We start from the raw sequence: 12,169 nt of genomic DNA, 5'->3' as shown, positions 1-12,169 counted from the left end.
TGCCAACAAAGAAGCTCGTCAAAGGTAATGAATGTTTTATATTTTATTTCTGCGTTTTGTGTAGCGCCGGCTATGCTAATTATTTTGTTTACGTCCCCTTCAGGTATTTCGGGGTGTTGCATGCTATCAGATAATAGCTTCTCTTGCTTTCGCCGAAAAGCATTTTAAAAATCTGACTTGTTGGCTAGATTCACAACGAGTGTAGCTTAAATTCAGTACCTTGCATGTGTGTTTTAATGAAAGTTTGAGTTTTAGCGAGTGCTATTAGCATTTGGCGTTGCGCATTTCCATTTCCTGTTGGCTAGTTGGGACGCAGACGTCTCACTTATCACTAAGAGGTTAAACAGGTTAACATTCAGATTACCAGGGCTCGTACTCAGAGCTAGCGCTGACCAGCTGGCAAGTGTCTTCACTGACATTTTCAACCTCTCCCTGACCCAGTCTGCAATACCAACATGTTTCAAGCAGACCACCAAAGTCCCTGTGCCCAAGAACGCCAAGGTAACCTGTCTAAATGATTATCATCCTGTAGCCATGAAATACTTTGAAAGGTCGGTCATGGTTCACATCAACACCATTATTCCAGACACCCTGGACCCACTTCAATTTGCATACCACTCCAACAAAACCACAGCTGACACAATCTCTATTGCACTTCATACTGGCCTCTTCCACCTGGACTATGTGAGAATACTGTTCATTGACTATAGCCAAGCTTTCAACACCATAGTACCCGCCATGCTCATCACTAAACTAAGGAGCCTGGGACTGACCACCTCCCTCTGAAACTGGGTCCTGGACTTCCTAACGGGCCGCCCCCAGGTGGAGAGGGTAGGCAACAACACATCCCCCAAACTGATACTCAAGATGGGGGCTCCTCAGGGCCGCGTGCTAAGTCCGCCTCCTGTACTCCCTGTTCACCCACGACTGCGTGGCTACGCATAGCTCCAACACCATCATTAAGTTTGTTCAGCCTCCCGAGGGGGAGCTGAGAATACTTGGCATGGGGCCCTCAGATTCTCAAGAAGTTCTACAGCTGCACCATTGAGAGCATATTGACTGGCTGCATCTCCGCTTGGTATGGCAACTGCTTGGCATCCAACCACAAAGTTCTACAGAGGGAAGTTTGTACAGCCCAGTACATCACTGGGGTCGAGATCCACACCATCCAGGACCTCTATACCAGGCGGTGCCAGAGGAAGGACCTAAAAATTGTCAAAGACTCCAGCCACCCAAGTCATACTGTTCTCTCTGCTACCACACAGCAAGCGGTACCAGCGTACGAAGTCTGTAACCAATAGGATCCTAAACAGTTTATACTCCCAAGCCATAAGACTGGTAAATAATTAACCAATAGCTACCAGGACTACCTGCATTGACCTGAAAAGATCCTGAGACATGACATGCTAAAGATCCTGAGACATGCCAGCTGAAACATGGCATGCTAAAGACCCTGAGACATGTCAGCTGAAACATGACATGCTAAAGACCCTGAGACATGTCAGCTGAAACATGACATGCTAAAGACCCTGAGACATGTCAGCTGAAACATGACATGCTAAAGACCCTGAGACATGTCAGCTGAAACATGACATGCTAAAGACCCTGAGACATGTCAGCTGAAACATGACATGCTAAAGATCCTGAGACATGCCAGCTGAAAACATGACATGCTAAAGACCCTGAGACATGTCAGCTGAAACATGACATGCTAAAGACCCTGAGACATGTCAGCTGAAACATGACATGCTAAAGACCCTGAGACATGTCAGCTGAAACATGACATGCTAAAGATCCTGAGACATGCCAGCTGAAAACATGACATGCTAAAGACCCTGAGACATGTCAGCTGAAACATGACATGCTAAAGACCCTGAGACAAAGAAGGGGGCATTGGAGGGTGCCAACACGTGACAGGGACAATACCAGAGAAAAAAATATATATATATTTTTTTTTAAACACACACACCTGCAAAACAAGCTACACATATCCAAATATTTGCCGCCTTAGGGGACTTACATATGCAAATATTTGCAGTCTTAGGAGAGATTCAAGCTCTCATTGAGCCTGTGCCAGCAATGTGACTGCATGGGAATGTATGTGAAGTAGCTATAGAAACCTTCACGCTTTGGGGCCAAAACATTTGGACTTGGAGAAGTCGGTAACCAAGGAGTAAATCAGCAGCATAACAAACCAGGGCAGGGAGCCACCAGCTACAGAGAGACTGGTCTCTCTTCATCTCCCCCTCTCAGAGAAAACTCAACAGATATATAGCAACTACATACAGACAAGAGTTGTTCTGTATGGCTCAATCAATTCCAACCGTGTGTCTTCATGTAGTGTAATTAATTAATCTAGTGTTGATTATTAACTTTGTTATCTTATGACTTATTTCTCTATTTTATGTCTATCTGTATTACTGGTAAGGACAAAACAGAAGAAAACCAAGCCAAGCATCCCACAGTTCTTCTCCCTAAACTCCCTTTCCCCTCGGTGTCTCACTCAACTGTGTTTCCAACCACTCCCTGTAAACACAAGCTCCCGTTAGACCTACAGAAATAAACGCCTATAAAAACGAGTCTAACTGATTCTGCATCTGCATTACTTGCTGTTTGGGGTTTTAGGCTGGGTTTCTGTAAATGCCAACATCATTATCACAAACTCAAACTGGACTTGTTGAATAAAGTTGGGGAATATGTGTTCCAACAACAACCTGCAGGTTGGTAATAACTGCGTCCAGTCTATTTTCCTCTTAGGCTACTTTGTGGTTGTCACTAGTTACCACAGCCACAAAGTAAAAATTGGCTATAGAGTAAAAAATCATGGGGGGAAAAAAGTGCTTTTGGTCTTCTTTAGGTTAGGGTTAGCAGTGCGGTTATGGTCTATGGTTAGGTTTAAAATCTGATTTTAATCAGACCAAATTGTAGAAATAGGCAGGGTTTATGACTTTGTGGCTGTGGTAACTAGTGATGACCCTACTTTGTGAACTGCTAGTCCCTCTTTGGCTTTACGTTTTGGATTTAACTGACCTGGAAGACCTTGTGTATTTCATTTAGGGAATAACTGAACTGAACAACTGATTGGGAGTCCAATAGGGCGGCACACAATCGGCCCAGCGTTGTCCGGGTTTGGCCGTCATTGTAAATAAGAATTTGTTCTTAACCGACTTTCTAGTTAAATAAAGCTTAAACAAAATCAATAAAAAGGTGTGGTGCCTAGTTGGAACAAAATCCCACAGTGCAGGTAACAGGATTAACAGGATTGATTAGCAGGTTTATAGCCTAGGCCAGTGGTAAACATAGACAGGTTTCACACTGAAAATATGCTAAAACATTACATTCATAAAAAGCGTATTTTAAATCAGAATCATTAAGCCTGGGCCTACTCTCCAAACAGATGTCGTAGCCGTAATTCATCCCCATGCAGCGCTCAATGTGGAATTGCTAATCCACTTAGAAAATTCCAAAGGGCAGGCGGAATAAACTACATTGAACAGCTGTATATCGAAAATAATAAATTGTGTTTTGTAACCCTGATTTTTTTTATCTACTTACCAAATTGAGCCGCGTTTCAAATTCTCTTCTATTTTATTCTGTAATATTACAATGTTTTTTTTTACAATAAAATAGGTGTCTTGACTGATAAGGCCTCGGGAAATAAGAGCATATTGTCTGCTAAATTAACAAAACAAGGCTATTCCATTGCATAGGCTTCTACAAGCAAGCGCCACTTATGACATCACTGCCTTATTGAATATGGTGTTCCACGATACAATTTAATCAAATGTATTTGTCACATACACATGGTTAGCAGATGTTAATGCGAGTGTAGCGAAATGCTTGTGTTTCTAGTTCTGACAATGCAGTTATAACCAACGAGTAATCTAACCTAACAATTCCAAAACTACTACCTTGTACACACAAGTGTAAAGGGATAAAGAATATGTACATAAAGATATGAATGAGTGATGGTACAGAACGGCATAGGCAAGATGCAGTAGATGGTATCGAGTACAGTATATACATATGAGATGAGTAATGTAGGGTATGTAAACAAAGTGGCATAGTTTAAAGTGGCTAGTGATACATGTATTACATAAAGATGCAGTAGATGATCGAGTACAGTATATATATATACATATGAGATGAATAATGTAGGGTATGTAAACATTATATTAAGTAGCATTGTTAAAAGTGACTAGTGATATATTTTACATCAATTCCCATTATTAAAGTGGCTGGAGTTGAGTCAGTGTGTTGGCAGCAGCCACTCAATGTTAGTGGTGGCTGTTTAACAGTCTGATGGCCTTGAGATAGAAGCTGTTTTTCAGTCTCTCGGTCCCAGCTTTGATGCACCTGAATGTCAACCAGTTGATATTACGGTTTCAATAAATTAAACAAAAAGGTACTTGTCTTTCATTGTTTAAGTATGAGGCAATTTAACAATTAGGATGTTATCTGTACTGGTTATGATCATTAAAGGCATTTTTTAAAACTGTTGGCAGTGCAAGCATTGTGTTCTATAAATGTCTTACTTTATTTTAGTAAAAATGTGAGTGTTGGAACAGTCCAACAATGTCAAAAGCCCTGATGTGTTACCTGGTGGACCTTGAGGAGGGGCGGGCAGCTCTTCAGGGTGGAGCTCCTCAGGGCTGGAGAGCCCTGGGTCAACACAGGACGCAGCCCGGACACAGGGAGACTGCGCAGGCATGCTAGCCTCACCAACATGGTCATGATGAAGCTCTGGAATTACAGCTCTGAAAACAGGCCCGATTTCTATCAACTGAAGCATGAGGTAAGCAGAGAGGAAATGGGTCTACAACAGATACACGTTTTCAAACGTTCCTTTAGATATTTTGTCTCAAATTCCCCGTCATAATGACCAACTGTCCTGCCCATCGGCACAGTAAGTTGATTGAATTGTATTTAAGATTCTGGCTTCCCACTGACTATTTTTGTGCCACCCAATAGGGAGCAACACTTGTCTATGTAAATACAACCGTGTGGCTAAAGCTAACTTTAGCACACGAGCCTGAAAACCAAATGTTGAATTGCATTGATTTCTATGTCGGGCATTAATGAGCGTTTGGATCAGGAAAGTTTCTTCATGACCTCAGCAAGCCAGATTGTCAAATAGATAAAATATATTAACTTACTTTCATTTTTAGGAATGTGATACATAATCTCTACAGGAAAGTATAATTAAAGTCAACTTTTCAAAGCGCTGGTAGTGAGTTAACATTTCTATCACCTGAAGCATGAGTGCAAGATGAAAATACAGACAGGAGAAGCATGGGATACTTAAATACAGGCAGGAGAAGCATGGGATACTTAAATACAGGCAGGAGAAGCATGGGATACTTAAATACAGGCAGGAGAAGCATGGGATACTTAAATACAGGCAGGAGAAGCATGGGATACTTAAATACAGGCAGGAGAAGCATGGGATACTTAAATACAGGCAGGAGAAGCATGGGATACTTAAATACAGGCAGGAGAAGCATGGGATACTTAAATACAGGCAGGAGAAGCATGGGATACTTAAATACAGGCAGGAGAAGCATGGGATAAAATACAGGCAGGAGAAGCATGGGATACTTAAATACAGGCAGGAGAAGCACGGAAACTTAAATACAGGCAGGAGAAGCACGGAAACTTAAATACAGGCAGGAGAAGCACGGAAACTTAAATACAGGCAGGAGAAGCAGGGATACTTAAATACAGACAGGAGAAGCATGGGATACTTAAATACAGGCAAGAGAAGCATGGGATACTTAAATACAGGCAAGAGAAACATGGGATACTTAAATACAGGCAAGAGAAACATGGGATACTTAAATACAGGCAAGAGAAACATGGGATACTTAAATACAGGCAAGAGAAACATGGGATACTTAAATACAGACAGGAGAAGCATGGGATACTTAAATACAGGCAAGAGAAACATGGGATACTTAAATACAGACAGGAGAAGCATGGGATACTTAAATACAGACAGGAGAAGCATGGGATACTTAAATACAGACAGGAGAAGCATGGGATACTTAAATACAGACAGGAGAAGCATGGGATACTTAAATACAGACAGGAGAAGCATGGGATACTTAAATACAGGCAAGAGAAACATGTATACTTAAATACAGGCAGGAGAAGCATGGGATACTTAAATACAGACAGGAGAAGCATGGGATACTTAAATACAGACAGGAGAAGCATGGGATACTTAAATACAGACAGGAGAAGCATGGGATACTTAAATACAGACAGGAGAAGCATGGGATACTTAAATACAGACAGGAGAAGCATGGGATACTTAAATACAGACAGGAGAAGCATGGGATACTTAAATACAGGCAGGAGAAGCATGGGAAACTTAAATACAGGCAGGAGAAGCACGGAAACTTAAATACAGGCAGGAGAAGCACGGAAACTTAAATACAGGCAGGAGAAGCATGGGATACTTAAATACAGACAGGAGAAGCATGGGATACTTAAATACAGACAGGAGAAGCATGGGATACTTAAATACAGGCAGGAGAAGCATGGATACTTAAATACAGGCAGGAGAAGCATGGGATACTTAAATACAGGCAGGAGAAGCAGGAGGCAGGAGAAGCATGGGATACTTAAATACAGACAGGAGAAGCATGGGATACTTAAATACAGACAGGAGAAGCATGGGATACTTAAATACAGACAGGAGAAGCATGGGATACTTAAATACAGACAGGAGAAGCATGGGATACTTAAATACAGGCAGGAGAAGCATGGGATACTTAAATACAGGCAGGAGAAGCATGGGATACTTAAATACAGGCAGGAGAAGCACGGATACTTAAATACAGGCAGGAGAAGCACGGATACTTAAATACAGGCAGGAGAAGCATGGGGATACATTAAATACAGACAGGAGAAGCATGGGATACTTAAATACAGACAGGAGAAGCATGGGATACTTAAATACAGACAGGAGAAGCATGGGATACTTAAATACAGGCAGGAGAAGCATGGATACTTAAATACAGGCAGGAGAAGCATGGGAAACTTAAATACAGGCAGGAGAAGCACGGAAACTTAAATACAGGCAGGAGAAGCACGGGCAAACTTAAATACAGGCAGGAGAAGCACGGAAACTTAAATACAGGCAGGAGAAGCACGGAAACTTAAATACAGGCAGGAGAAGCATGGGATACTTAAATACAGGCAGGAGAAGCACGGATACTTGTAAATAGGAGCAGGAGAAGCACGGATACTTGTAAATAGGAGCAGGAGAAGCACGGATACTTGTAAATAGGAGCAGGAGAAGCACGGATACTTGTAAATAGGGGCAGGAGAAGCACGGATACTTGTAAATAGGAGCAGGAGAAGCACGGATACTTGTAAATAGGAGCAGGAGAAGCACGGATACTTGTAAATAGGAGCAGGAGAAGCACGGATACTTGTAAATAGGAGCAGGAGAAGCACGGATACTTGTAAATAGGAGCAGGAGAAGCACGGATACTTGTAAATAGGAGCAGGAGAAGCATGGATACTTGTAAATAGGAGCAGGAGAAGCATGGATACTTGTAAATAGGAGCAGGAGAAGCATGGATACTTGTAAATAGGAGCAGGAGAAGCATGGATACTTGTAAATAGGAGCAGGAGAAGCATGGATACTTGTAAATAGGAGCAGGAGAAGCATGGATACTTGTAAATAGGAGCAGGAGGAGCATGGATACTTGTAAATAGGAGCAGGAGAAGCATGGATACTTGTAAATAGGAGCAGGAGAAGCATGGATACTTGTAAATAGGAGCAGGAGAAGCATGGATACTTGTAAATAGGGGCAGGAGAAGCATGGATACTTGTAAATAGGAGCAGGAGAAGCATGGATACTTGTAAATAGGGGCAGGAGAAGCATGGATACTTGTAAATAGGAGCAGGAGCATGGATACTTGTAAATAGGAGCAGGAGGAGCATGGATACTTGTAAATAGGAGCAGGAGGAGCATGGATACTTGTAAATAGGAGCAGGAGGAGCATGGATACTTGTAAATAGGAGCAGGAGGAGCATGGATACTTGTAAATAGGAGCAGGAGGAGCATGGATACTTGTAAATAGGGGCAGGAGGAGCACGGATACTTGTAAATAGGGGCAGGAGAAATATGGATACTTGTAAATAGGGGCAGGAGAAGCATGGATACTGGATACTTGTAAATAGGGGCAGGAGAAGCATGGATACTTGTAAATAGGGGCAGAGAAGCATGGATGCTTGTAAATAGGAGCAGGAGAAGCATGGATACTTGTAAATAGGGGCAGGAGAAGCATGGATACTTGTAAATAGGAGCAGGAGAATGGATACAGGAGTAAATAGGAGCAGGAGAAGCATGGATACTTGTAAATAGGAGCAGGAGAAGCAGGAGAAGCAGGATACTTGTAAATAGGGGCAGGAGAAGCATGGATACTTGTAAATAGGAGCAGGAGAAGCATGGATACTTGTAAATAGGAGCAGGAGCATGGATACTTGTAAATAGGAAAGCATGGAGGAGCAGGAGGAGCATGGATACTTGTAAATAGGAGCAGGAGAAGCATGGATAGGGAGCAGGAGAAGCATGGATACTTGTAAATAGGGGCAGGATACTTGTAAATAGCATGGAAAAATAGGAGCAGGAGAAGCATGGATACTTGTAAATAGGGGCAGGAGAAGCATGGATACTTGTAAATAGGGGCAGGAGAAGCATGGATACTTGTAAATAGGGGCAGGAGAAGCATGATACTTGTAAATAGGGGCAGGAGAAGCATGGATACTTGTAAATAGGGGCAGGAGAAGCATGGATGGATAAATAGGAGCTTGTAAATAGGAGCAGGAGAAGCATGGATACTTGTAAATAGGGGGAGAAGCATGGATACTTGTAAATAGCAGGAGAAGCATGGATACTTGTAAATAGGAGCAGGAGAAGCATGGATACTTGTAAATAGGAGCAGGAGAAGCATGGATACTTGTAAATAGGAGCAGGAGAAGCATGGATACTTGGATATACTTGTAAATAGGAGCAGGAGAAGCATGGATACTTGTAAATAGGATACTTGTAAATAGGAGCAGGAGAAGCACGGATACTTGTAAATAGGAGCAGGAGAAGCATGGATACTTGTAAATAGGAGCAGGAGAAGCAAATAGGAGCAGGAGAAGCATGGATACTTGTAAATAGGAGCAGGAGAAGCATGGATACTTGTAAATAGGAGCAGGAGAAGCATGGATACTTGTAAATAGGAGCAGGAGAAGCATGGATACTTGTAAATAGGAGCAGGAGAAGCATGGATACTTGTAAATAGGAGCAGGAGAAGCATGGATACTTGTAAATAGGAGCAGGAGAAGCATGGATACTTGTAAATAGGAGCAGGAGAAGCATGGATACTTGTAAATAGGAGCAGGAGAAGCATGGATACTTGTAAATAGGAGCAGGAGAAGCATGGATACTTGTAAATAGGGGCAGGAGAAGCATGGATACTTGTAAATAGGAGCAGGAGAAGCATGGATACTTGTAAATAGGGGCAGGAGAAGCATGGATACTTGTCGCTCTGGATAAGAGCGTCTGCTAAATGACTTAAATGTAAATGTAAATGTTGTAAATAGGGGAAGGAGAAGCATGGATACTTGTAAATAGGAGCAGGAGAAGCATGGATACTTGTAAATAGGAGCAGGAGGAGCATGGATACTTGTAAATAGGAGCAGGAGGAGCATGGATACTTGTAAATAGGGGCAGGAGAAGCATGGATACTTGTAGCAACGTTGAAAGACTTCCGGGAACACTTGCGAAACAGACCAAGCAGACCAGGTTGGGGTTTGAGAAGTCAACGAGAGAAGTGAACAATTCTTCCTTAGTTGTTGACTTTCTCAATCTAAAAAGGCACAATGTCTTCAGTAGTTGAACATGTCATTACTTCAACCTCGTGACAAACTGACACGTTTTCATTTTCTTCTAAATCAACTTTAAAATCGAAGGAGTGCCTTTGATTTGACGGCCTACATATCTGCAGTTTGGCGCGAGCCGATGACGTTTCTGTGTATGAGCTAATCAACGTCGCCACGATCTGGGATTTCTATTGGAGAAGCAGTCTCTGCCTGTCTCTATACTGTAGGTCTTTGCTTGCAGAGTTCGTCCATGTGAATACATGTTTCTGCCCATGTTTCAGGTGATAGAAATATTAACTCAATACCAGCGCTCTGAAAAGTCTGTAATTAAACCTTCCTGTGGATATATTGTCTCACATCCCAACCTGCAAAAGGAGAAACTGAACAGACAACTGGTAAAGTAAGTTCAAATAGAATTGTATTCAACATTCTGGTTTGTAGTAGAGCTTGTGAGAATACATTTTCCAGACAAATATATGCCAATAATCTCAGACTGTGAACCAGAGGTATCACCACAGATAGAACAATGAGCCAGATATTTTAAAGGATGTATAAATATGAAGCATCCAGTTGGCGTTTCCACTCACTACCAAATATGGTGATGAGGATGCCCAGTGGCCGGAATTTTCTCATCAATTAAATATTTTATCTCCATACAGTTCATTTCCAAAACTATGATTCATTTGCTCCCATTGGAAACGACATGTTCTGGTCTATCTTGGGTTAGTTATAAAAATATATATTTGCTATCACAGTCATTGTCAGGCAACTAGCTCGTTTTCTATAGTGAACCAAATATAAACAACATGTAAAGTGTTGCTCCCATGTTTCATGAGCTGAAATGTTTCAGAAACCCAAGATGCTTACTTCTATCAAATTTGGCTCTCAAATTTGTTTACATCCCTGTAAGTAAGCAATTCTTCATTGTTTGGCATATCAAGAAGTTGATTAAACAGCATGATCATTACCCAGGTGCACCTTGTGCTGGGGACAAAAGGCCTCTATAAAATGTGCAGTTTTGTCACAACACAATGCCACAGATGTCTCAAGTTGAGGGAGCGCGCAATTGGCATGCTGACTGCAGGAATGTCCACAAGATCTGTTGCCAGAGAATGTAATGTTCATTTCTCTACCATAAGCCGCATCCAAAATCATTTTACAGAATTTGGCAGTAGTCCAACCGGCCTCAAAATGACTACATGTAACCACACCAGCCCAGGACCTCCACAGCCGGCTTCTTCACCTGCATGATCATCTGAGACCAGCCACCCGAACAGCTGAAGAAACTGAGGAGTATTTCTGTCTGTAATAATGCCCTTTTTTGTGGAAAAACTCCTTCTGATTGGTTGGGCCTGGTATGCCCACCAATGGCTGTGCCCCTGCCTAGAAACTTGAACTCGTTAGATTAGGGCATAATGAATGTATTTCAATTGACTGATTTCCTTATAAGAACTGTAACTCAGTCAAATCTTTTAATTGTTGCTTTTATATTTTTGTTCAGTATACAAAGGGGAGTGATAAACATAGCTCGCTTACAAGCTGATCATTCTGGTTTTCATAACACAGTATGTTAGCTAACATTAGCTAACTACAGAATCCCAAAGCTTGGAAAAGTTCAATTAAATAACGAGGATCATGAACACAAAAGTACCATAACTATCTATCATAGTCACAAAAAATATACATTTAATTTGGCAGAGAATGTTCCTTGCTTTGTAACCATTGCGTAAGTCATTTAACTTAGCAGGTTGCTCGCTATAGTAGCTAGTCGCTGTTGTGAATCATATCGAGTTGACAAGTTAGCAACGCATTCAAGGAGGAAACGAGAAAACAAATATATACATTGATAGAGCATGTCAACAATAAAACACAGTAATCCTACTTACAATGTTTAAAAGACAAGTCAAATCGCTATATATTACATACCAAGCGTGTAGCTAGATTTCTGTTCACCTTCCTTAAGATAAGTGCGCACTTCACCGACGTAATATGACGCAATTTCTTGAACGTTCTGACAGATGTCGTCATAATCAAGGGACGAATTTCATCGAAATTATGTGACTTGTAGTTCTTAGGTCAATTTTTTCTTCTTCTAGAGATTCTAAAGAAGTGTAAAATGAATTCCAACAGGTGGCGGCACATCTTCATCCACCAAAAAGTGCTGCAACCTTTGCAAGTCAACTTTTTAGGATAGCATATCTGTCAGTTTCAACTTGCTTATGACTCTTTGGAAATCTTTTTTTATTTTTTAACGGGCCTTTGCACATTTACGTTGACAAA

General features: G+C 41.5%; 1 protein-coding gene across 3 annotated transcripts in view; it reads right to left on the bottom strand.

The window, feature by feature from the left end:
• ghitm (growth hormone inducible transmembrane protein) overlaps nt 1-11,970 on the bottom strand; it is a 46,464-nt gene extending 34,494 nt beyond the window's left edge. Inside the window, exons 1-2 of one of the 3 annotated variants that reach the window (XM_052513482.1) lie at nt 11,816-11,970; nt 4,600-4,757 (exon numbers count right to left, since the gene is read on the bottom strand). In XM_052513482.1, coding sequence (XP_052369442.1) covers nt 4,600-4,734 — 135 coding nt within the window. In that variant the 5' untranslated portion in view covers nt 4,735-4,757; nt 11,816-11,970. The other 2 variants (XM_052513483.1, XM_052513484.1) reach the window with 2 other exon arrangements.
• Between the last annotated feature and the right edge of the window lie 199 nt (nt 11,971-12,169).

Source organism: Oncorhynchus keta, unplaced genomic scaffold (assembly GCF_023373465.1).
Source record: "Oncorhynchus keta strain PuntledgeMale-10-30-2019 unplaced genomic scaffold, Oket_V2 Un_scaffold_12605_pilon_pilon, whole genome shotgun sequence".
In the NCBI taxonomy this organism is placed as follows: Eukaryota; Metazoa; Chordata; class Actinopteri; order Salmoniformes; family Salmonidae; genus Oncorhynchus; species Oncorhynchus keta.
Note: the sequence above shows the minus strand (reverse complement) of the source record. Positions and strands in the feature narration are given on the sequence as shown.